Source organism: Naumovozyma castellii, chromosome 4 (assembly GCF_000237345.1).
Source record: "Naumovozyma castellii chromosome 4, complete genome".
In the NCBI taxonomy this organism is placed as follows: domain Eukaryota; kingdom Fungi; phylum Ascomycota; class Saccharomycetes; order Saccharomycetales; family Saccharomycetaceae; genus Naumovozyma; species Naumovozyma castellii.
The window spans coordinates 27,260-50,541 of NC_016494.1; the positions used below are offsets into that span (position 1 = coordinate 27,260).

Sequence of the window (23,282 nt, forward strand, 5' to 3'; positions counted from 1 at the left end):
AATGGCTGACGGTGTTTTCCAAGGTGCTATCGGTATCGATTTAGGTACTACCTACTCATGTGTTGCTACATATGAATCTTCCGTTGAAATTATTGCCAACGAACAAGGTAACAGAGTTACTCCATCTTTCGTTGCCTTCACCCCAGAAGAAAGATTGATCGGTGATGCCGCTAAGAACCAAGCTGCTTTGAACCCAAGAAACACTGTTTTCGACGCTAAGCGTTTGATTGGTAGACGTTTCGACGAAGACTCTGTTCAACAAGATATGAAGACTTGGCCATTCAAGGTTATCGACGTTGAAGGTAACCCAATCATTGAAGTTGAATACTTAGGTGAAACCAAGACTTTCTCTCCACAAGAAATTTCTTCTATGGTCTTGACCAAGATGAAGGAAATTGCTGAAGCTAAGATTGGTCAAAAGGTCGAAAAGGCTGTTATTACTGTCCCAGCTTATTTCAACGATGCCCAAAGACAAGCTACCAAGGATGCCGGTGCTATCTCTGGTTTGAACGTTCTACGTATCATTAACGAACCTACTGCCGCCGCTATTGCTTACGGTTTAGGTGCTGGTAAGTCTGATAAGGAAAGACATGTCTTGATTTTCGATTTAGGTGGTGGTACTTTCGATGTTTCCTTGTTGCACATTGCTGGTGGTGTCTACACTGTCAAGTCTACTTCTGGTAACACTCATTTGGGTGGTCAGGATTTCGATACCAACTTGTTGGAACATTTCAAGGCTGAATTCAAGAAGAAGACTGGTTCCGACATCTCTAACGATGCCAGAGCTTTGAGAAGATTGAGAACTGCTGCTGAAAGAGCTAAGAGAACTTTGTCCTCTGTCACTCAAACCACCGTTGAAGTTGATTCTTTATTCGATGGTGAAGATTTCGAAGCTTCTTTGACTAGAGCTAGATTTGAAGATTTGAACGCTGCTTTGTTCAAGTCTACCCTAGAACCAGTTGAACAAGTCTTGAAGGATGCTAAGATTCCAAAGTCCCAAATTGACGAAGTTGTCTTGGTTGGTGGTTCCACCAGAATTCCAAAGGTCCAAAAGTTATTGTCTGATTTCTTTGACGGTAAGCAATTGGAAAAGTCTATTAACCCAGATGAAGCTGTTGCCTACGGTGCTGCTGTTCAAGGTGCTATCTTGACTGGTCAATCTACTTCCGATGAAACCAAGGATCTATTATTGTTAGATGTTGCTCCATTATCTTTAGGTGTTGGTATGCAAGGTGACATTTTCGGTATTGTTGTTCCAAGAAACACTACAGTTCCAACTATTAAGAGAAGAACTTTCACTACTGCCGGTGACAACCAAACCACTGTTAAATTCCCAGTTTACCAAGGTGAGCGTGTTAACTGTAAGGAAAACACTTTGTTGGGTGAATTTGACTTGAAGGGTGTTCCACCAATGCCAGCTGGTGAACCAGTCTTGGAAGCTGTCTTCGAAGTTGATGCCAATGGTATCTTGAAGGTTACTGCCATTGAAAAGTCCACTGGTAAGTCTTCTAACATCACCATCTCCAACGCTGTTGGTAGATTGACTTCTGAAGAAATCGAAAAGATGTTGAACCAAGCTGAAGAATTCAAGGCTGCTGATGAAGCTTTCGCTAAGAAGCATGAAGCCAGACAAAGATTGGAATCCTACGTTGCTTCTATTGAACAAACCGTTACTGACCCAGTCTTATCTTCTAAGTTGAAGAGAGGTTCCAAGTCTAAGATTGAAGCTGCCTTAGCTGATGCTTTGTCTGCTTTGAGCATTGAAGACTCTTCCACCGATGATTTGAGAAAGGCTGAAGTTGGTTTGAAGAGAGTTGTCAACAAGGCTATGTCTTCTCGTTAAGGCATTTATCTCTGAATTCTCAGATCCATTAATGTTCCCATTTGTACTTTATAATTATTCAATCAATACTAAAATATATGAACATGTATATTTATAATAATAACTCCGTAGATTATTCGGAATATCTTCAAAGTTAAGGCAAATAAATGAAGCAAGTTAGTTTAAGGGTGTATTGTAAGTCAAATAATAGAAATCAATTCATTTTGGTGAAACATCTAGAAAAAATAAATCTTGCTGATGCATTTCCTTTTCCTGTGATGAAAATGTTGTACTTTCTCATTGTTTTGATTAAAGACCATTTAGAAAAATATAATGCGACAAACATTATCTATATGTTTTATAAGTCATTTATAAATTTATTTTTACAAAATAGTTGAATAGTTGGTACAAGACATATCTCAAGGATAGGCTACAGACTAACTTCTAATATACACTTTTGGTACAGTATTTGGATCATATGTCCACATCAAATAGCCATAATGGGATTGGGAGAAGCGTTTATCTTTTTAGGACCTCTAATTTCATCAAATACTAGGATTCCACTACATCTGATACATTCTAGCCCTCTGACCACGATGCCATCTGGTGAAACTATTGCTTTGGGCCCCTTTGCTACCGCTTTTCGGACTTCACGAGCTTCTGGTACATATTTACAATTTAAGCATCGATGCCCACTAAATTTATAGCGCCCGTGACATCTTGCACAGACACGATGATCCCCAGTCCAGTCTTTATAAAAGTACCTCACTCCCTTTCTTGGGCACGCAATACATTGTTTTAAATTCTTCGTTACCGTTAGTTTTGGCTGCTCCTTTTCACATTGCTTTGTGCAGACAGGGATACAGATTTTGTTTTCCAACAAGATTTGCTTATTATCCTCTATGGCAAGACCGACAGTATTCTTTTGAGAACTTGGTTCAATATTGAAACCGAAATAGACTGGATTTCTTATCACTTCCTCGGGTGGTTCTCTATGTTTTAAACCACTACGACAGTAGGATAAAACATTCTGTAAGGACGTCTTCCCCGAAATTGTACATTCGTAAGCAAATTTACATTGGATTTGGCGATTTTCAATGACATTTTGTTTAGCTGACTTAGTTGTTACGGTAGCTGTCATACCTAGCGAACGAGCAATGTTGACAATACCCTCCATGATTGATGGATAGATTGTTGGAATACTGACTATGAAAATATCTGAATTTGGAGTTGTTTTCATAACATAACCATCTGAATCAATTAGCCCAGCTAAGAGAGCTTCTCTAATTTCTACGTCTTCTGTCCACATAAATTCAGGAATTTGTTTGACACCGTCGTCTTCTCTTTTGAATCTTAAATCCAATAAGATATTCCAAAATATATTATCTTTCCTAAATTTTCTTTCCTTTGGGGATCCCTTACCGTAATATAAACGAACATGTTTGGCTCTAAGTGGTACTGGGCATTCCTTATATACTGCATCCAATCCCCATAAACTACCTAATTGAATTAAACTATGCATCAGGTTAGTATCAATACTATCGACAGATATTTCAGGTTTTTTAGTAGTACCATCACCTAGCCAAAGTCCCAAAAGCCATGCCATACTCAATGTGTATGGTGTAATAAGATGTTTTTGGCCCGTTAAAAATTCGGACAATATACCATTACCAGTCAATAATGGAGTGTAGTGCAACATTGTTGTTTGACATATTTGTGTGCTCAAATAGTCGATATCTCTAAGTTCCAGATTATAATTGAATTGTGGGCCAAATTCTTCCTGCAACTGTGTCAAAAATAATTTAGCCGCGACCTCTCCCTCTGGAGTCATTAAAAAATCTTTATGATGAATTTTAGGAATACTAATAACTCTTCCATCAATAGTTGTTACGTTATGCATCCGTTTCCATTTCACAACGTAATGGTTTCTCTTGAATGAATTTTCCAAGGTTGGCTTGGTCAAAGTTCTTAAATTCAATCGATGCGTTGCCGTACAATTAATTTCCAATCTTTGATAAATTTGTCTGCGCAGTGGATCAATTCTTCCCGGTTCACCCTCATATGCTCGGTGTCTCGTACGCTGAGTGACATTATAAACAGTTTGGACATCTTTGGAGACGGAAGTTACCCTTGATGATGAACCATCTTCACACATTACATATGAATTGACTGTTACGTCAGCGATATCCTTTATTTGACCATCGGCCATTATTATTCTAGTGCCTTCTTCGATCATCTTTGTAATTTATTGCAGTGTCTAAGAGAGATATTGATTTTATTCTAGTCGTTGAATGCATATTTAAAATGAATTGAAATAGAATAAGAACTTTTGATTACAACAGAAGGAAAAATGAGCGTATTATCATTATGATCTGAACATTTTCTTGACCTTTTAATACGATCAAAGGGTTGGATCATTCTCGTTGAAAATACTACAATATCAATGATCTAAATGGAAGATAAACTCTGATCTGACAACATTTGGCGTTTGATGGATTTTAAGTCGCCAAATTGAAGTATATCTGGATCAGAATAATATCATTTTGACCAAAATGGGTAGCCAACAGGACAGTATTTCGCGACACATCCACTTGCTCATTTGAGATCGATCAGAGAGGATGATTGGGATATAGAGAACCAATTGTTGTCCATCGTTACATTTCCTAATCTGGAAATAATCTAACAGAGAGATGAGTTGTCAGTAAAATCATTGCAGAAAGTTCACGTACAAGGCGTCAAACACAATATTCCTCAATCAGGAAATATATGATTTGCGGATATTGTGCGTACACGATGATAACAGGAACAACCGAGGAAACATATGGTTGTTTAGTTTCCCCAAACACCTACTGACCGCACCAATATACCAGTGACTTAGTTGATCTCTGCAACTCAATGGTCTGATATCAAGGTAAGCCAACTTTTGTCCATCGTATAACACCATTCCTTGAGATTCCCGTTCGGAATGGAGCTGGATCAAACAGATCAAACCTGTGGAAGTCAGTTCCTCCGAACAAGTAGACATCTCTAAAGTGAAAAATTCCCTGTAAGGATAGTCGCCGGGGCTACAGGATTATGTAATCCAGACTTGCATAAACTGAGGTGTTTTTTAACGCGATGATTTGAGGCTCTCTAAAAGCGGCTAAGAAAAATTATGTCATTGGGAAAAAGTATGGTAAAATGGACAAATCTTTTCTCGGTCGCCATTCCCTACAGCGCTTCCTCCGTAGGCCACATCAGTGAAGATGGGTTGGAGACCGTGCCTTATTTAGCGATGCTCTGACAAATGTCGTGGGAGCCCTTATTCGAAGCAGCAGGGGAATCTTACGTACAATGGGAGAATTTAAGCCTACATCCGTAACGTATGACTCTTGCAGCAGTTAAGTTCAGCCATCTGATTTAATTAGATGAGATAAAATGGTTAACTTACATTGTACCCAAGAAACCCACGAAGAACCACCGAACCTCATCAAGTATGGATTTCGTGTCTCTGGAACTCATATCTAAGGAATGTTTACGCGTTCGACTCTGATCTCCGAAGTAGGAGTGATTCGTCTTTACTAAAACAGGCCCCATTGGGCATTGGATAACCTACAATAAATCGGCTTATCGGGTATTTTAGCTAATGACATTCTCTTTGCTCCCGGTTTTCCAGAAACGGTAACTCATTTTGAGACTTTCAAAACTGTGTCATTGGATATTACATCTTCTTTTTGGGAGTAGTTTCGTGATTCCTGTTTTTGATAAATGTTATTCAACTTTTGCTGCTTATCGTAGGTTTTTTTTAGAGGTATTACTAATATAAATCCAAGGGAGTAATCAGGGCAAATTAGATATTCGTTTAAGTATACTATATAAGTTTGGTTTTCTATGTATCATAATTAAGCACATAATTTCAAATGAGACCTACTTCTCCATGGGTTGCGGAATGGTAAATTGGCGACGGCGATGCTCGGCCGGTTTGATCAAGATCCTTCAATGACGCGGTCACCTTGCGTGATTGCACAGGTCTCTCTCGTAGCTTAACTAATACTATATATTTATTCTATAGATCATCTGGACTACACTTAGGTATGGTTGATGCTAGAATCAAAAATTTTATAGAAGCATAAGATAAGTTTATTATGAGCCTAAAAAATTCAAGACAGTGAATCTAAGATAGAAAAAAAGTTTTAGAATTCGAAGGTAAAGTTATAAAATAATTTATTTGAATTTATGATTGGAGTTGGCTTCTCCGACTATGTCAAAAAATAAATGGTTCCAATGTGATGATAGTTCTATCAATTGGGACACCTATATAAAGGAAATTTATCGAAACCTACTAAGCTACCAAACATTTTCATTTTTATATTATTATTAAAATTTGTAATGTTTAATCTTACTTAAACTAAGATATTTTAAAATTTTAACCAAATCACAATTGTTGTGCAAAGGGAAGCATTATGTTCAGGAAAACAGAGATCAATACACATTAACTAGAAATAAGTATTTTATAATGTTTCTGCAATTATATGATAAATGGTGAATAAAAAAAATAGGAAAAAAATCTTACTAAGTTATGGTCATTTAATAATTTATAAGATGATCATAAAAATTTTACATAGTTATGCATGCATTAAAAATCATCCCACTCGTCATCGTTCTTCTTAGATTTAGTATTGGTTGGTTGATAATTTTGTTCTGAAGAAGGTTCATTATTTCCGTCAGCATCGAGTCTCGTATATTCAGCATTGGGATTCTGTTGGTCCACAACATATTGATCTTGTAAATTCTTCGTGAATTGTTGAATGGCTTGATATCCATAAGTACTTGTCTCTTGAAACTTTTGTCCAAACTGACTTGCAGCTCTTTTAGTTTCTTCCGATAATTCACCAGATTGCCATTGTTGGTAGCCAGGTTTAATGACAGTCTCATTAACGTCATCTAATGACTTAGTAACTGCAGAGGAGAAAAGTCCCCATCCTCTTGTCAAAGTCCCTAGAGGATCGTTTTGGAGATTTTCTAAACTTAAAGTATTCGAATTCAAATTTGCTTGAGAATTGCTTGCTGATTTGTTAGCTGTTGGATTGATAGGAGTACTACCAAAACCTTGGTACTTACCACCCTTAGAGGGAGGTAAGTGATCAGGTCTTGATTGATTCTTCTCACCTAGTTTAGAAAAATAGGCCTCATTCTTTTCTTTCTGATCATCTGAAATCTTTGGGGTAGTGGAACGACGGTTCTCTAATGGTATATTGTCGTTCACTTGAGGCTTTGCTCCTTGAGTAGCTAGTGTGGATGGATCGAAACCTGGATGTTCAGGTTCAACAAAGTCAGTGCCTTCCACTTCACAAGTTAATTTTTGTTTGTAATCTTCAGCAATAGGATTATCATATTTGATTTTCTGGGGTAGAGACAGATCTATACCATGTAATGACATATAATCATTAAAGTTTTGGTTACCACCCTTTTCCATTCTTTCCAATTCTTCTGGTTTAAACTGATCCATAGTGATCGACCTTACAAAGGAAATATGAACACCAAGACTTCTATGGGTTCCAGCACATTCTAAACAGATAAAGACACCAAATTTTGGGGAGGCCCATTGCGGGTTTGGGGCATGACAATCAACACATTTCTTGTTTGCACCGATTTTTTGTAGTTGCAACAGACGTCTACGGGTATCTGGATCAACTTTCCAATCTGACATCTTTCAGTAAATATATAGGCAATCAAAGGGATGAGCTCGAAGGGTCAAATAAGCTCCAAAAATATACTGTAATGTGGAATAACAGAGTAGTTTTCGTAGCGTATAATTCCAAGATTCGTTAAAGTTTTGTTTCAATGTTTTTTTTGTTTTTTTCAGCGAAGTGAAATTTTGATTGACCACTCAATAATATGGACAGCAAACAAAGTTACAACATAGATATGGTCCTACTCCTGAATATTAATAGTAAATAGATAAATAAATCGGTGGTAAAATGAATGTCTACGTAATGTTACATGATGATGAGACAGCATCGACCTCTGTTTTTGTTTTCATTTCTTCATGTCCTTCAATACTCCTCTAACATATCCCATATCCTCTATTAGCATTCTTTTCAGCCATTGGCATTCCTGCCGCTGCATCTCAAGATCCCTTTGTAATTGGGAAATTCTATTATCCTTTTCTAAGAGCAGCGTGGTATATGTGCTTTTCATTTCTTGAGCCAAAGCGTTTAACCTGGGGAGCATGGTATCGATGGGGTCGCCTATCGGGACTGCCGTATTAGAATCAATGGTGCCCGTATCAATCTCATTAGTACTAGGGACATCCTCTCGATCATTATCCAAACTCTTCTCATTCATTAAACGGGAAATATTATTGTTTTCCGTCATGTTAAGATTCATTTCATCAGTCATCGGATTCATTGCTATATTATTAAACACCTCAGGGGAAATAGGTTTCAATTTCTTAATTGGATCTGTTAACTGTAACAATTCTTCCATGGCAGTATCATCGAAATTTTCTACTCCCAACGCACCAAGAGATCGCCTCTTCAAAGAGGTCACATTTCCTGGAAGGGTGTTAGTATTATTAAAATTATTGGGGTTTGATGTGAGATCCTCATTAAAATTGAATCCAAATGAACCTGGACTCGTAGGTTTGGTATAATAGCCACTTAATGATCTAGAGTTGACATCTTGTTGGAATGGTTGGAATTTCTTATTCAATGTGGCATCCAATATACTAGGATTCAAGGTCCCATTATTTATTGTTGTCTCAATTGCATTTGATGCCAAACCTTTTGCTGGGGAATTTTTTATTTTGCTATTTTTAGCTTTGGCTGGAATATTATTTTTCTTTATATTTTTTGCAGTGTTGATAGGTTTATCATTCTTTCGACTTTTCCTTTTGGTTACCTTTGCCGTGGTTGCTGTTGATCCAGTGCTGTTTCCTACATCTCTTTTCGGCGATGAGGTCGTAGTGAACACTTTCTTACGCCCTTGATTTTTCAAAGCACCTGTTTGAGGTTCGTAAACGGAAAGGATATTTTTCACTACCTCTTGCCATAGTGGTTCATTTGATAATTCGGCGTCGTCTTTAATGGCATATGATTCTTGACCTAGTTTATTAAAATATCTACCGTATTGACTGACATCAAAACTTAATTCAAGTTCCTTAATAATTTGCTGAAACTTCTGCCACAGTTCAATTGGAGACTTAGGTGATGTAGATTGATCATCATCATTTGAGGCCATTGCTATGGTTGCATTATATATTTGAGACATCTTTAAGAAAATGGACGTGTAATCCTCCGGAGAGTCCTTCATACCATTGTAGGAGAGAGAAAGATTATTAGAATTGGCCTGCACTGATTCTGTCAATGTATTTGAATTACCATCTGTGGTATTAGAGATGGGTGTAATTACAGCTGTCTGAGGTGACGGTGTATTGTATAGGGAAGTGACATTGATGACTCCATTTTGTGATAAAAGTTGGTATGACTTTATTATGAAAGTGTCAAGCCTTGATGGTTGATACATGGCATCGATCGGGGAAGTGATCTGGTCAGATAAAGTTGCAAAATCCAGTTCATTCATGGCATTCATTTATGTCAAATGAAGCACTTTTCTCAGAAAATGGAAATCTCAGTATATAAGAGAAAAGTCACCCAATTGAAGAAAAAAATAAGTTCAACAGATCAGCTTTACTTCAATATTACGTTCGGAAGAGATGAGGAGGGTGGAGCTGTTGTGTTAGGATATTGTGAAAATATAAGTAAGTTAGCGCAGTGCCTTCACCCAACTGGGAGAATATTATCTTGGGAGCAATTCGGAAAGCAGCTAACTTCGTAGCAACCTAATTCCAGCTTCAATTTGCTGATGTTTCTGTCTTGCACTACCAAATTATCAGGTAAATCAACTTTTTTTCCAAAATTTTTCACCTTTGAGATTTATCCGTTTTAGGCGATTTCCAACACGAAACATCCAATGATGACAAGTAGACAAGATCAGTTTGTTAATGCAATATCTATAAACAAAGAGAAACTACCAGTGAATACGCTCGAGAAACTAACAAGATGCAAGCAAGTCCAGTGCCACCTCCAAGTTTATTGCGCAGAAAGAAGGAACACAGACGTGGTATCACGTACACACTGTTGTTATGCGGGAATGCAGGTACAGGTAAAACTACTTTTGCCAACAATTTGCTAGAATCCAATATATTTCCTCACAAATTCAATAATTCAGATTACATGGAAAATTCGAAGTTGATTTCAGATCGGATTAAGATTATATCTCCTACAAAAGTCGTTTCATTCAATTCTAAGAACGGTATCCCTTCATTCATGGCAGAATTTGATCCAGATCGCTCTGCCCTAGAGTCAGGTATTACAATCACTTCAACTTCATTAGAAATTACTGGTGCACCCGATGAGAATGGAAATCTAAATGATGATGACACTTTACTTTTTAATTTGATAAACACTCATGGTATCAATGAAAATTTAGACGATTCATTGTGTTTTGATGAGACTACTTCTTATTTGGAACAACAATTCGATACCGTTCTTGCAGAAGAAACAAGAATAAGAAGAAATCCACGTTTTGAAGATACAAGAGTGCATATCGCATTATATTTCATTGAACCTACCGGTCATGGTTTGAGAGAAATTGACGTTGAGTTAATGAAACGTATATCTCGTTATACAAATGTGCTCCCCATAATTGCCAAAGCAGATGCATTAACAAAAGATGAATTAAAATCGTTTCGGAAGAATATTATGGAAGATGTGGAAAGATTCAATGTCCCGGTATATAAATTTGAACTTGATCCTGATGATGATGATTTTGAAGCTATTGAAGAGAATAGAATATTATCTTCATTACAACCTTTCGCAATCATTTCATCGGATACCAAAAATGCTGATGGCAAATATATTAGAGAATACCCATGGGGTACTATCGAAATAGATGACGATAAGGTATCTGATTTACGTGTTCTTAAAAATGTTCTTTTTGGATCACATTTACAAGAATTCAAGGATACAACTCAAAATTTACTTTATGAAAACTATAGAGCAGATAAACTATCAACAATAACACAAAATGGTCCAATTATGACAAATGAAGAAGAGGAAGAAGAAGAAGAAGCACAAGAGAACAGAGATAATAAGAGACACTCGACGGTACCAAGTTTAAGCAATTTTGCCTCGTTAATAAATACAGGTCACTTTAAGTCATCACAATCTCTGGCATTGAGTTCCGACCTGCCAGCAACGCCAAAGATTAAACATGAGGATTTATCTACTGATCATGAATCACCTATCAAACAAATGTCTGATGAAATTAGAAATGAAAATGAACAAATCATAAGAAATATCAAGAAAGAGTCTTCACCAAGATTACCAAACTTAGCTGATACTCCAGAAAGGACAAAATTAAGAAATATTTCAGAGACTGTACCATATGTGTTGAGACATGAACGTATAATTGCTAGGCAACAAAAATTGGAGGAATTAGAAGCACAATCGGCAAAGGAATTACAGAAACGTATTCAAGAATTGGAAAAAAAGGCTCAAGATTTGAAATTAAGAGAAAGATTGTTGAAACAACAGGCGCAAAATGGTTCAGCATCTTCTCTAGTATCGTCTTCAAATCCTAAAACCCAATTGAAAAAAGGTGACACCTATACTGATTTAAACTCAATTGTATCTAGTAGAGATTAGTTTCATTAGGTGTCATCTATATTTTGTACCTATATGTTATGTTAAAATGAACTATGTAAGAAAATAATAAAGATTTTTATATTATTACAGAGGGAAAGAAAAAAGTTAGATTATAACCAATGTTAAAAAATAAAAGGACAGTGGTAGGTCCTTAGAAACAGAGAAGGAGATGTCCAATATGGATAAAAAAATGCTTAAAAGTATGACAATAATAAAACAAACGAACATTTAGCAAAAAATAGATCGAAAAAATAGAATATAATGAAATGGTCAGGGAGAAAGAATAAAAAATTAAAATTATAATGGGGATGACAAACATGCTGAAATACTGAAGAAAAAAAAGTAGCAAACGGTAAAGACTTGAATTGAGAAGGAATGGTCTAGATGGATGCACTAACTTCTAATGTCATTCATGCCATTAATTTTTATTATATGTGGCAGAATAACTGTAATTACTAGTTCCTTTCCTGTTGTTTGATCCTCTTACTCCAAGTGGATTCTTGGAAAAACTTAATCTGATACCACCTTTGCTACTTAGACTTGGTCTTGGCAGTTGACTACCATATAATTCAGCAAGTGCACGAGTGGCAAAGCTAATATCTTCAAACTCAACAAAACACATAGGTCCATGTCCATGACCATTTGTATTCTTGTTTCTAAATGAAAGTCTTCTAAAACCTTCTTGACTTGAAAATAATTGTCTCAATTCTTGTTCTGTAGCATCGGGCGGGAGATTACCAACATATAAGGTATTACAAGGTGGATTTTGGTCAGCAGGGTTTGCAGGGGGCGGGACTTTAGCTAATAGGGAAAGGTCTGCCTGAGACATAGCTGTAGAACTTGTCGCACTGATTGATGATGCTGATGGTTTCTTATTCAACGTCTGTGTTTCAGTCGATAAATTTCTATTGGACCCATTCATTGAGTCCGAAAATAAATTCTGTTGTCCAGGTGGAAGAACCATTTGTTGAGGTTGTTGATTTTGGGGTAAGTTTGAAGATTGAATTTGACCAAATGTTCGTAGTGGATTTTGAGAATTAATTGGATTATCCATATTTGGTTGTGGTTGTGGTTGTGAAGGTGGTAACATTTGGTTCATCATTCCATAAGGTTGAATAGGTGTAGAGGAATTCATTGTAATGGTAGTTGAGTCAAGATGCCTCACGTTAGTAGGATGCATTTGTGGCAATTCCATTGGTGGCAAAGAATTTGAGTTTGGAATGAAAAATGATGAATTTGGTTTCCTCATAGAAGAATTCCAATCCACGGTTGGTGTCTGTGGTTGAGGGGTGGCTGAAAATGCATTATTAGTTGAATTTATTCCATTTGATCCCCATATATTATCATTTATTTCTCCATTGTCCATCAATAGGAATGAGTTACTAGTTGTAGGTAGCGTACTGTTATTAATCTCGATTTGAGAACCATTCGATTGATTAGGTAAGTTTTGTTGTGGTTGCTGCTGTGGTTGCTGTTGTGGTTGTCCAAACTGAGGTATATTTCCATTGATTTGTTGCTGTGGTTGGTTGTTGACATTATTAGAAAAGGGATCACTAAAAGAAAATCTTGATCTTTGTTGTAATAGACTTGGTCTACCTTTCCCAGTTGAGGCAGATACTGGAGATGAATGAAGTGTAGAATTAGCAATGGAAGTACTGTTTGATCCACTCAACCTATAATTTTGTTGATTCTGAATAACGTTTTGGAATGGTAATTGTTTTCCCGTTGTTTCATCTATCATTTCAATTGAAGATCTAAAGGGAAAATTTGGTCCAAATAAATCTGATTTTGAGCTGAGAATTGTTGCATAGTGAGTTGCATGTGGCAATGAATCGAATCTTGCCATAATGAAAATATCATGTCTTTGTTCAGTATTAGGGGAGCCCTCTTTCACTGCATTGGAAAGTTCTACATTTATGAGATGATCAGCTAATGCAAAAAGAGCATAGCATTCTCTCAAAGTAAGATCTTGTGGAATGTTCCTCACCTTTAATAGGTATGGTCCACCACTGTTTGTTGGATGTATACCACTTGATAACGTTGCAGGATCCGAATGGATATCATTATCGTTGATTGAAAAATTGTGAAGCATAGAAGAAAGGTTCAATGGTGAAGTAGTCTCTGGCTGCACATGGAAATTCTGATTATTATTGGCTCCTACGTCTCTTCCAGGGGGAGCCATAGCAATATTTCTATTAAAATTATTTTGAATGAAGCCGTTATTTGATATTTCTTGATTAGTTTCCGTGGAATGGAAATTTGTGTTTCCTAACGAAGTGTTATCTTGTATCAGGGACATTGTTGGTTGATTAGTTAACAGATATGGATTTTAAATTTTTAATAACGTTTGGTATTCCTTTAAAATTCGAGAAAGTTGATTGGTAGTTGAAATGCTGAGTGTAATATGTACAGAGAGTTAAAATTATTATATCCCAGAAGCTTTCTTTGAGAATATGGGAGGGTCCTTTGGCAATAAGTAGATAGGAAATGAAGTTCTTTCAATACCGTTATTATCGGTCTTCTTTCAGGTTGACAGTAATATCTTGCTTATAATCGGCAAAAAGCTTGTAACAGAAAGGGTTAGCAGTTGTATGTGATGATAAAAGGTAGATTCTTTGTATAGTTATGGAAAATTGCACTTGGTATCCGGTAACTTTTAAAGGGTGGTGATGAAGTATTACAGATAGGAGCAGGAATATTGCAATGTGCGAGAACTAAACTGGGAAGTAACAGTAACAGATACGGTGTCCACTTGTAGCTTAGATTCGAGACTGTGTTGACTCTTCCAAATGGCGACTTTGACGTTTATGCCTTCGCTTGGCAAATGCACCAAATAGTCTTGCTGGTTGTGTATTGTTGTTTATTTGTCGTTGACCAACGACCGCGTGCCCGTACACAGTGATAAACCATCGTATTGCCCAATCGGGTAATTGTGTAAGTTTTCACATCAAAAAAGCAGGCACATTAAACAAATAAACAAATAGATCGTAAATATCGAATATAATAGTCCTACACAAATTAGATACGCCGGCGTCTCTTTCTGCTTTCCGACTATTGGCTATCGAATATACCATTAAGGAAACAAGGACAAAATAAATTAAGATAAGGGAAAATAAAATAAAACAAAATGAAATAAGCATATAACAAAAATGGGTTCCTGACCTTGGTGACAAATCCTACATCTTGGGCTTGGGTAACTGGTTCATGATGCCAACACTGACTCTTCTTAAAAACCCACCTTTGCTGTCTCTTCTTGTATTGTCAGCAGCCACATCACTACTTCTTCTTCTCTGTTGGCTTCTTGGTACAGCGTCCTTTCTTGAAGCAGTCGTTGTTTCTGTACCAAAACGCTCTTCACCTGAGGAATATGCCCCCGAACTTGTAGTTGAGCCAAAAGATTTCTTTCTTGTAGCGTCGCCTGATGGAGCAGTTGTAGTATACGAAGTTGCATTTGCAGCTTGGCCTTCTTTGAATCCATAAGTTGGTTTTGAAGGATCAACTAAACTGGGTGAATTACCTATGGTTTGAGAATAAATACCAGCACCAGATGAACCCAAATTATAAGCACCGCCATCATTGGCAGTGTGCCCCGTGGCAGTTTGTTGTGTCTCTGGTGGTTCAGACCGTGTAAATTGCTCTCTCTTCATCTTGTCCATTCCAGTTCCACGTCCCTTTGACTCTAATAGCGGCTGCTGTTGACCGGACGATTCAGCCCTGGGGCTAGAATATCTTGAATCATTGTCATGAACTCCTTGACCTTCAAATATTGTTCTTTGGGTGTCTGCAATAGATTCACCCTCATATTGATTTCTGCTGAACCCATTGCTGGCAACATTTGATGGGGCATTATCATTGGGTGCCCACTCATACGTGTTAATAGATTTCTTGTTATGTACTTCAGTATTAGGTCTGTGTTGTGGTTCAGACTTGATAGTTGATACTTGTGCACCATTTGAAGAAGAGGTGGCAAATTTGGGAAGACCATTATTCACTTGCTTGTTAACCCCATCGATATCATTGTAAGTTCCAATATCGTCATCAAAATATGTGGGCTCTTCTTTAGCTTCTTTCCTTAAAAGCGGAGCAGTTAATTGAGAATTATCAACATCGGCAGCATAGCTACCAGGGATGGCTTGACTAACATCTGAAGTGCCGACTTTTCCTACCTCGGTGGGAATATCCTTAGTAATTTCATAATTAAAGCGTTTATCCATACCTTCATTTTGATCTTGCTCGTGGGAACCTTTTGTTTTAGTTGATGACATATTTAACACACCACCAATAGCAGCAATGCCTGCACTGATACCTCCAGCAATCCCCGTAGACTTATTGGAAGAGTATGCGCTATCTTTGTCAATTCCTTCAGATGTATTTCTTTGGCTTTGTTGAAATTCCTTAGATTTGTCATAATCAAAACTCGAAGCAGCTCCCTCGTTCACATCTGTTCTAATAGGTTCAACATTGTGATAAGAAAATCCTTCAACCTTATCCGTATCCATAGTAGGAATGTCCCTTGCTTTCATCATTTCTTTTGTTCTCGTCTCAGAATGTGGTTGCTGAGATCCTACTACTACTCTCCTATCTGAAGCGTGGCCTGGGCCATAACCTTCGAGTTCACTAGCTATCATACCTTTATCACCCTTTGTAGTAATTGACTCACCCACCCAATCAAAATTATTTCCTGGAATATGAGCTTTATTAGTTTCAGACCTAGTTGTCAAGTCTTCGTTTTTCCTAAAGGCATCTGTATCTAATCGCCAGTCAAAACAGTTCCCAGGGAAATATACGGGAATAGATGATTTGCTTTTAGTGTGTCGGTCCTTGTTTCTTTCCTCGTGATTATGGTCGTATTCCCAATCGAAGTTATTAATGCCATTGTCACCAGTTGTTTTTTGATTAGGATCACGTAATCTCTTTTCCATGGCATTTTGTCTCTCTACATCAGCAGTAGTATAAGGTCTTCGCCCTGTTGGTGACACTCCAGCAATAGTTGATGTGGCAAATTGGCGGTCAGAGGTAACCCTTTTGGTGTTTTCCATAGATGTTTTCTTCTGACTCGATTCAAATTTGGAATATGAGGTATCTTCTGTTGGAATAGCTGTACCAAACATCTTGGTCTCAGAAAGTCTTCTTCTTGTTTCAGCACTAGTTTCTATTGGTTTGTCTGGTGAAGCATTTGCTTTATTTGTAGTAGCAGCTGGGTGAGATTCTACATATGACTCTCCAAGAGGACCATACACTTTTGAATTTGAAATTCGTTCTTGAGCCTCGTTTGTAATTTGCTCTGGATTATGGGATATATTTGCACCTCTAGCAGCATCCTCAGTTAAACCAACTGTACCGAGATTTGCTGTGTTGGCTTGTTCAGTGTGGCTATATTGGCTCACTGTAGAAGGTTTCTGTTCTGAAGGATATCTAACAGCACCAGTTCCACTGACATCCTTTTCGTGATGATTATGTTGGTGATGATGATGGTGATGATGATGCTCCTTGAAATCATTACTGGGCATAGCAGTACCAGGAATATGAACATTCTCTGTATTTTCGAAACCCGTATCATCAGTCTTTGTAAGTCCTGGGGGGATGTTAGTGGCATACATATCACTTTCGGACAATCTTCTTCTAGTATCAGTGCTAGTTTCTGTGGGTGTGTAATGAGATTCAGTTTTCCCCTTGGCAACACCACAACCTGGAATTCCTGTCTTCTTTTCTTGGACATTCTTGGTTTCAGGAATTGGAGGAGTTGGATTATAAACTCCAAACTTAGTCTTACCTTCAGTAATTGGGTGTTTTTGTTGTTCTTTGAAGCCTGTCCCTTTTTCTAGATTAGAAGCACCAATAGTAGCATTACCAAGGACTCCACGATCCGATTCATTTTTATTGACATTAATCGCTTGTGATTTAGAAGTTTCTTCAGCTTCAATTTTCCCTATTTCAGTGATATCAGGTTTATGAGGGATGATTGTATCCTCATGTGTATGTTTCTGGTCCTTATTCAAACCCAAACCCATTGCATTCTTCAATTTTTCAGTGAGAGATCTTCTTCTTCCTGTCTCTTGTTCAGTGGCAGATGAACTCAACTTGTAATTTGAATCCTCATTGCGCAAATCATGTTGTACCGGCTTGGTGGTGCTAAAGCCTGTCCTTTCATTTCCACTTTCCTCTTCTTCATAATTCTGGAATGAACCGGGCATATTAGTCTCTCTTGTGTCATGGCCAAATAAATTCTTGTTAAATTGCTTGGGAGTCTCACTATCTTTCCAATCGTGGGCTGGGGCCAACGGATCTTCATTACTTGCGTTGAAAGCATCTACTGGGTATTGTTCGCGTTCTTGATCATATGTGTGTTGGTGTTGTTGTCTTTCAGTTGACGGTTCGGATCCTGTTTGTTTCATTGGATCTAATGTTCTGATATTATTTCTATACATAAAAAACAGTCAAGAGTGGATAAAAACACATGAAGACAAATAGATTGTTAGTATTAGATTCATATATATTATTGATAGTAATAATAATAAAAGTTACATTAATTTGATTCTCTTATAGGGTGATGTTTGATAAACGACTAATTCGATTTGAAGAAATATTTAAAGAGGCAGAAAGTGAGAGGCATTCAATGTTTTGAGCATTGTGAATGCGAAGCTGAGGCAGATAATAAAGAAGAAAATAACAGTGATCAATGAGGATGAGTATTTAATCAACAGATGCTACTCAAATTAATCGGGTGAACTATTAATGTAATAAATTAAATGGAACTGAAAAAAAATTAGATTCTGATAAAGGGAAAAAGAAGAAGATAAAGTAGTTCAGGAAAAATAAAATGCTGTCAAACTTCCTGTTGAGCAATTACAGTATGCTCTTCTACAGTTCGAATTGGAACCCCTTGTTGCTCCGCAAGCATCGGTTGATCTTGTGGAACCGCATTGACATTATCAGCAGCTACTGTTGTGGTCTTTGCATGTTTACGGATCAATGGGAAACGTACACCACTGGTACCTGAACTAGCTGTTGATTTTTCCGTGTGGTAATCCTCATTGTAGTATGCGTCATTTCTCCTTTTTCTGTTTCGAACACAAGCCACTGTAATAGCAATAGAATTCAGTAATAGTAAAGCGACTGAGGCCCAAATGAAACCAAAATTTTTGGCACCCATCTTGGCACTTCTGTTATCATGATGGAAAGTTTTTCTTGCCTTAACGTAGCACCCGGTGTATAAGCAAGCAGCCAATATGATGAAGAAGAAGGCGATCCAAGAGAACGCCATAGCGATATTATCAGTATGGATGTTATTCATAAAAATAGTTAGAGCTTGAGGGACGATAGTAAAAATGGTGAATACCATCCCAATCAGCAACATTGCCCATGCTACCTTAGATAGGTAATAGTAAGTGTTTCTGTTGTTCAAGAAAGATGAGGGCATATTAGGACTTGCACCAAAATTGTCCCTTGGAGAGAATGGCTTAGCTGCACCTTTTGAAGAACAATCGAACGTATTACCATTACTGAACCCACAAAATTCATAATTGTACCACCTTGTGACGGGAGCAGCAGAATTAAACCCATTGGTATCTGCCTGTAACCAATAAAAATTCTTTAGTACACCTCCACTTCTGGCCCCTGATAAAATCAGAAAGAACGTTAACAACCCGGCCCCTAAGAGAAAGAAAAAACTTAACAAATTAACAAACCTTTTAATTTGCTTACTTTGCATTCTGGATAGTATATTGTATGTGTTTTCTTTTAATCAATATGTATGTAAATGTTAAAGAAACGTAACCTTGTTGGGGCAAGCAAGACAACAATGGGAACTTATAAATGAGAGGAAGCCATCACTGGTCATCTATTTTTATACATTCCCTTGGATGATCCCAGAAAAAGGGGAGAGCCAGATGGACGACATAAACACATTAAAACGATGCTGATTGCTTGGAATATTGAACCCTCTTTTGTTGGACATGTTATTGTCTTCGCTGTCATTCGTTTGACTGAAAAATTCTAGACGCGGCGCAAGACAACAAAGGGAGGAGAATAACAGAAAACAACTCATTGGTCAGTTCATCATCTTGTAAACCATCAATCAATGATTTCCACTAGGGAATGCGTCTCCTGCTTCACCATGCCATGTGAGGAGGTTAAAGGTTTCTTGCTGTCTTTGGCATCCCTGTCATGACGCAACATCATTTGACCCTTCATTTCTTCGAGTGTGTACTCAACCGGGCACCACACTGACACTCCAATGTTCGTGAATAGCTTCAATGTACCCTTAGTAATCTTGAACGAAAACTCCTTCCCAACAAACCCTTTTAGGATATTTAGGTTATCTTCAATATTTATTGCATTCTCCGTGGACAGTACTTGCGATTGCGTACTCATCTCAACCAACGGTGGCTCTACACCGGCGTTGAAAAAATATCTTATATTCTCACTGGAAAATACTTCAATCTTCAATATTCTTGTCCATTCAATGGCATCTTTCGCAAATGTATCATTCGTTATTGTTAGAGCAAGATATGATGGATGATACTCGACATTAATCAATTTACCAGAGACCCTAAATATTACTGGTTCATCGTCTTGCAAAACGTTCAAAAGGGGAATATTATTGTTCTCTTGAATTCTATATGGCGTTGCGTCTATATTTATATCTGGTATACTATCCTGCGTTTCGCCCTCCTTGAAGGATTTTTCATTCATTAGACTAGATAGGTTTGCATTGTTATCGTCAGTTTCCAGTTGATGATCATTATCATTATCATCGTCATCATCGTCATCATCTAATATGAGTGATAATTCTCGTTCCTCAGTGGAAGAAGTAACAATTATCTTACCATCTGCTTGTCTTTTATATGGGAAACACTTTACAAAAGAATCAAAACATTTGTCCATATCGTATTCATGAATATTTGTTAGAGCATTTTTATAAATGTGATCTAATATGCTGTATTCTTTCAAACTCAATTCATTGTTTGATGTCAAGATGGGGATGCAAACTCTTGAAATAGCATTCAATTTATTAGTGAAAAATTTCAATTTCAATGAGATCTTACAAACAATTCCTTTGTTGGTAATATTTTCTCTACCATTTAATAAATCTTTTAATGTGGATCCGAATACCTTAGCCACATTTCTATTAAATATTTCAAAATGTTCAGGATACATAATAACCCGAAACCCCTGATCACCATTCATTCTCACGATTGGATCAATTAGATAATTACCGAATAAATATTTTTGATCAATAGAATTTGTTGTAAAATCTGTAAAGACTAACGAAACGTATTGAGAATTTTCAAAAGTGACAGAAACCAATAAACCAAACATCGTCACAAATTTAACCTCATGCGGTGACAATCTCAATTCTTCAAACTTAATGACAGAATCATTTTTGGTTCGCTCAAATTGTTGGTTTAAAATCTTATTCAAATCTTCATCTTGATTATTTGCTATCGTTGACGGCAGTAATCGTGGAACCGCTTTCTTTTTCGGTATCTTCGAGGGGAGTAGATCGATATCCTGTAATGTCCATATTGGGGCAAATGCATGTTCTTTGTTATATGCATGAAATGTATCATTCTTCAGCAACTTGAAGGGAAACTTACTTCTTACTATCCTAACTTGAACTTTGTTATTCAAAAGGAAATGATTAAGTTTAGTAAAATCGGTGGTGAATTTACTAAATATTCCTTTCAACTCACTAAATTTAGAGACAAGAACTTCTATACAGTTATAATTAGGAAGCAATTTGATCATTGCTTCATCATTCCCCTCTTTTCCTTCTGTCCACTCATTGGGAATAAAAAAAAATCTGGCTGGAGAAGCATTTAAATTTGATTCAATTAGATTTAATGGAATGGAACCAACTAATTTACCTTGAATCTCACATATAGTACCTATATCAACACATCTATAATATTCAGGTTTATTTGCAACTGGTTTACTATTCTTATTTAACTTTCTTAATTTAGGAGATCTTTCAGTGGTGATGCTTTGCCTTGATGTATTTCTTGATAAATGTATAGATGAAGAATTTGCATCTGACTCTTCAATGGGGTCTATACTATCATGAGAAGGGGAGGTACTATCATTTGAATTTTCTGTGTTCAAATATTGCGAATTGAAGTCAAATTGAGACGTCATTTCATTTTCTCTTGTATCTGTAATATGACTTCTAAACAAGGGATTGTTGTTAATGATGGTAGTTTTCTTTCTCGAATTTACCATGGTTTGCTTTTCTTGAATAAATTGTGCGAACTCATTATTATAATTATCCAATTTAACAAATTTAAATCCATTCCTTGATTCATTGTTCAACTTAATCAAATTATCAAAGATTTTCAATATTGTTCTCTGTTCTAACGTGGATTGTAATTGTCTAGCGATCCTTATAGCATTGTTTAAGTCAATCGGTTTAATATCATCCAAGAACAGACTGTATTTGTCATCCTTTCCAATATAGATTACTTTACAATTAATGAAACATAGTCTATCCAATTGAATTTCATCAATGAAAAATGGATCTGATAAAGTTCTCAATTCAGGAATCTCAAAATCGAAAAATTGACAAAGTAATGATATTGTCATCTGCGCTAATCTTTTAGCATTTTCATCAGAGCATCTTAATTTGACACGATATGGACTAATGACGTTATTATTATCAAAATCACTTAATTCCAAGATGAAGTTCTTCCCATTGTATTTGATACCGGTCAGCAAAGAAACAAATCTTAATGAAATTTGTTTGGAATCAGGAAACCTCTGGAATTGAGAGGGTGAAGTAATAAAGACGCAAGACTCAGACATGATGGATATGTCCTACTGTCTTCAAGATAGACGTGATTTCGTTGGAATATGTATTTTCTCAACTATTTCAGAAATCGATGGTTTCAAAAATGTAAACAATGTAAACGCGTTATTGAAAAATTATTGCCTCAATTACTCGTAGCTTTACATATTACACCACTCTACCCAACTTGAACAAGACCAATTTCCATGAAGATTGTATTACAAAAGGTTAGCCAGGCCTCCGTCACAGTTGATTCGAAGATAATTTCAAGGTATGTTATGATGAACTGTGTTTCCACTTCAAGAATGCGCCTGGATGACTAACATAGTTGGAATGGATTCATAACTGGATCATAATTCCTATACACTTAGTATTAAACTTGGTTATATGCTCTTAGTAGGTATTTCCATCGAAGACACTAAGGAAGATGTTGATAAGTTAGCAAGAAAAGTTGTAAATTTAAGAATTTTTGAAGATGAGCAAGATAATTTTTGGAAACAGAGTATTAAGGATGTGAAGGGTCAAATCCTATCCATTTCACAGTTTACACTTTATGCAAAGACAAAGAAGGGAACCAAACCCGATTTCCATATGGCTCAAAAGGGGCATATTGCCAAAGAACTTTATGATGATTTCTTACAGGTGATGAGAAATGAATTGGGGGACGAGAATGTGCAAGACGGTCAATTTGGGGCCATGATGAGTTGCTCCTTGACCAATGAGGGTCCTGTGACTATCATTTTAGATAGTAAGAATTAGTTAGATAGAGAAACATACATTGTAGATAAATACACGAAGCTTATAACATCAACATCCGTGCATGAACTTTAAAGGGCAAATAATACCAAGAGTCAAGAACAAACGTCAATCAGCCGCGTAATACAGTAAACACTCCTTAATGATAAGGAGAAAGATACAAGGTTAATCTGGACGCTAAGGGGAAACATATAACCAGATGCTATCCTCAAAGACAATCAGGAGAATGTAT

General features: G+C 36.8%; 10 protein-coding genes across 10 annotated transcripts; 3 read left to right on the forward strand and 7 right to left on the reverse strand.

Annotated features, from left to right (window-relative positions):
- Nucleotide 1: 1 nt before the first annotated feature.
- Nucleotides 2–1,843, forward strand: SSB1 (Hsp70 family ATPase SSB1; the record flags this gene model as incomplete). The annotated part of the gene is made up of 1 exon (XM_003675921.1): nt 2–1,843. The coding sequence occupies one exon, from the start codon at nt 2–4 to the stop codon at nt 1,841–1,843; it is 1,842 nt and encodes a 613-aa protein (XP_003675969.1).
- A 466-nt stretch (nt 1,844–2,309) lies between these two features.
- Nucleotides 2,310–4,058, reverse strand: HO (Hop; the record flags this gene model as incomplete). Its single annotated transcript, XM_003675922.1, has 1 exon — nt 2,310–4,058. One exon carries the CDS (start codon nt 4,056–4,058, stop codon nt 2,310–2,312), a length of 1,749 nt encoding a protein of 582 aa, XP_003675970.1.
- Nucleotides 4,059–6,437: 2,379 nt separating this feature from the next.
- On the reverse strand, nt 6,438–7,511 carry GCS1 (GTPase-activating protein GCS1; the record flags this gene model as incomplete). Its single annotated transcript, XM_003675923.1, has 1 exon — nt 6,438–7,511. The coding sequence occupies one exon, from the start codon at nt 7,509–7,511 to the stop codon at nt 6,438–6,440; it is 1,074 nt and encodes a 357-aa protein (XP_003675971.1).
- A 329-nt stretch (nt 7,512–7,840) lies between these two features.
- NCAS0D00270 (uncharacterized protein) lies at nt 7,841–9,394 on the reverse strand (the record flags this gene model as incomplete). The annotated part of the gene is made up of 1 exon (XM_003675924.1): nt 7,841–9,394. One exon carries the CDS (start codon nt 9,392–9,394, stop codon nt 7,841–7,843), a length of 1,554 nt encoding a protein of 517 aa, XP_003675972.1.
- Nucleotides 9,395–9,864: 470 nt separating this feature from the next.
- SHS1 (septin SHS1) lies at nt 9,865–11,511 on the forward strand (the record flags this gene model as incomplete). Its single annotated transcript, XM_003675925.1, has 1 exon — nt 9,865–11,511. The coding sequence occupies one exon, from the start codon at nt 9,865–9,867 to the stop codon at nt 11,509–11,511; it is 1,647 nt and encodes a 548-aa protein (XP_003675973.1).
- Nucleotides 11,512–11,929: 418 nt separating this feature from the next.
- WHI4 (Whi4p) lies at nt 11,930–13,810 on the reverse strand (the record flags this gene model as incomplete). Its single annotated transcript, XM_003675926.1, has 1 exon — nt 11,930–13,810. One exon carries the CDS (start codon nt 13,808–13,810, stop codon nt 11,930–11,932), a length of 1,881 nt encoding a protein of 626 aa, XP_003675974.1.
- An 877-nt stretch (nt 13,811–14,687) lies between these two features.
- On the reverse strand, nt 14,688–17,939 carry HBT1 (Hbt1p; the record flags this gene model as incomplete). Its single annotated transcript, XM_003675927.1, has 1 exon — nt 14,688–17,939. One exon carries the CDS (start codon nt 17,937–17,939, stop codon nt 14,688–14,690), a length of 3,252 nt encoding a protein of 1,083 aa, XP_003675975.1.
- Nucleotides 17,940–18,337: 398 nt separating this feature from the next.
- On the reverse strand, nt 18,338–19,222 carry FMP45 (Fmp45p; the record flags this gene model as incomplete). Its single annotated transcript, XM_003675928.1, has 1 exon — nt 18,338–19,222. The coding sequence occupies one exon, from the start codon at nt 19,220–19,222 to the stop codon at nt 18,338–18,340; it is 885 nt and encodes a 294-aa protein (XP_003675976.1).
- A 362-nt stretch (nt 19,223–19,584) lies between these two features.
- Nucleotides 19,585–22,311, reverse strand: CDC13 (telomere-binding protein CDC13; the record flags this gene model as incomplete). The annotated part of the gene is made up of 1 exon (XM_003675929.1): nt 19,585–22,311. The coding sequence occupies one exon, from the start codon at nt 22,309–22,311 to the stop codon at nt 19,585–19,587; it is 2,727 nt and encodes a 908-aa protein (XP_003675977.1).
- Nucleotides 22,312–22,681: 370 nt separating this feature from the next.
- On the forward strand, nt 22,682–23,053 carry DTD1 (D-tyrosyl-tRNA(Tyr) deacylase; the record flags this gene model as incomplete). The annotated part of the gene is made up of 1 exon (XM_003675930.1): nt 22,682–23,053. The coding sequence occupies one exon, from the start codon at nt 22,682–22,684 to the stop codon at nt 23,051–23,053; it is 372 nt and encodes a 123-aa protein (XP_003675978.1).
- Nucleotides 23,054–23,282: the final 229 nt, after the last annotated feature.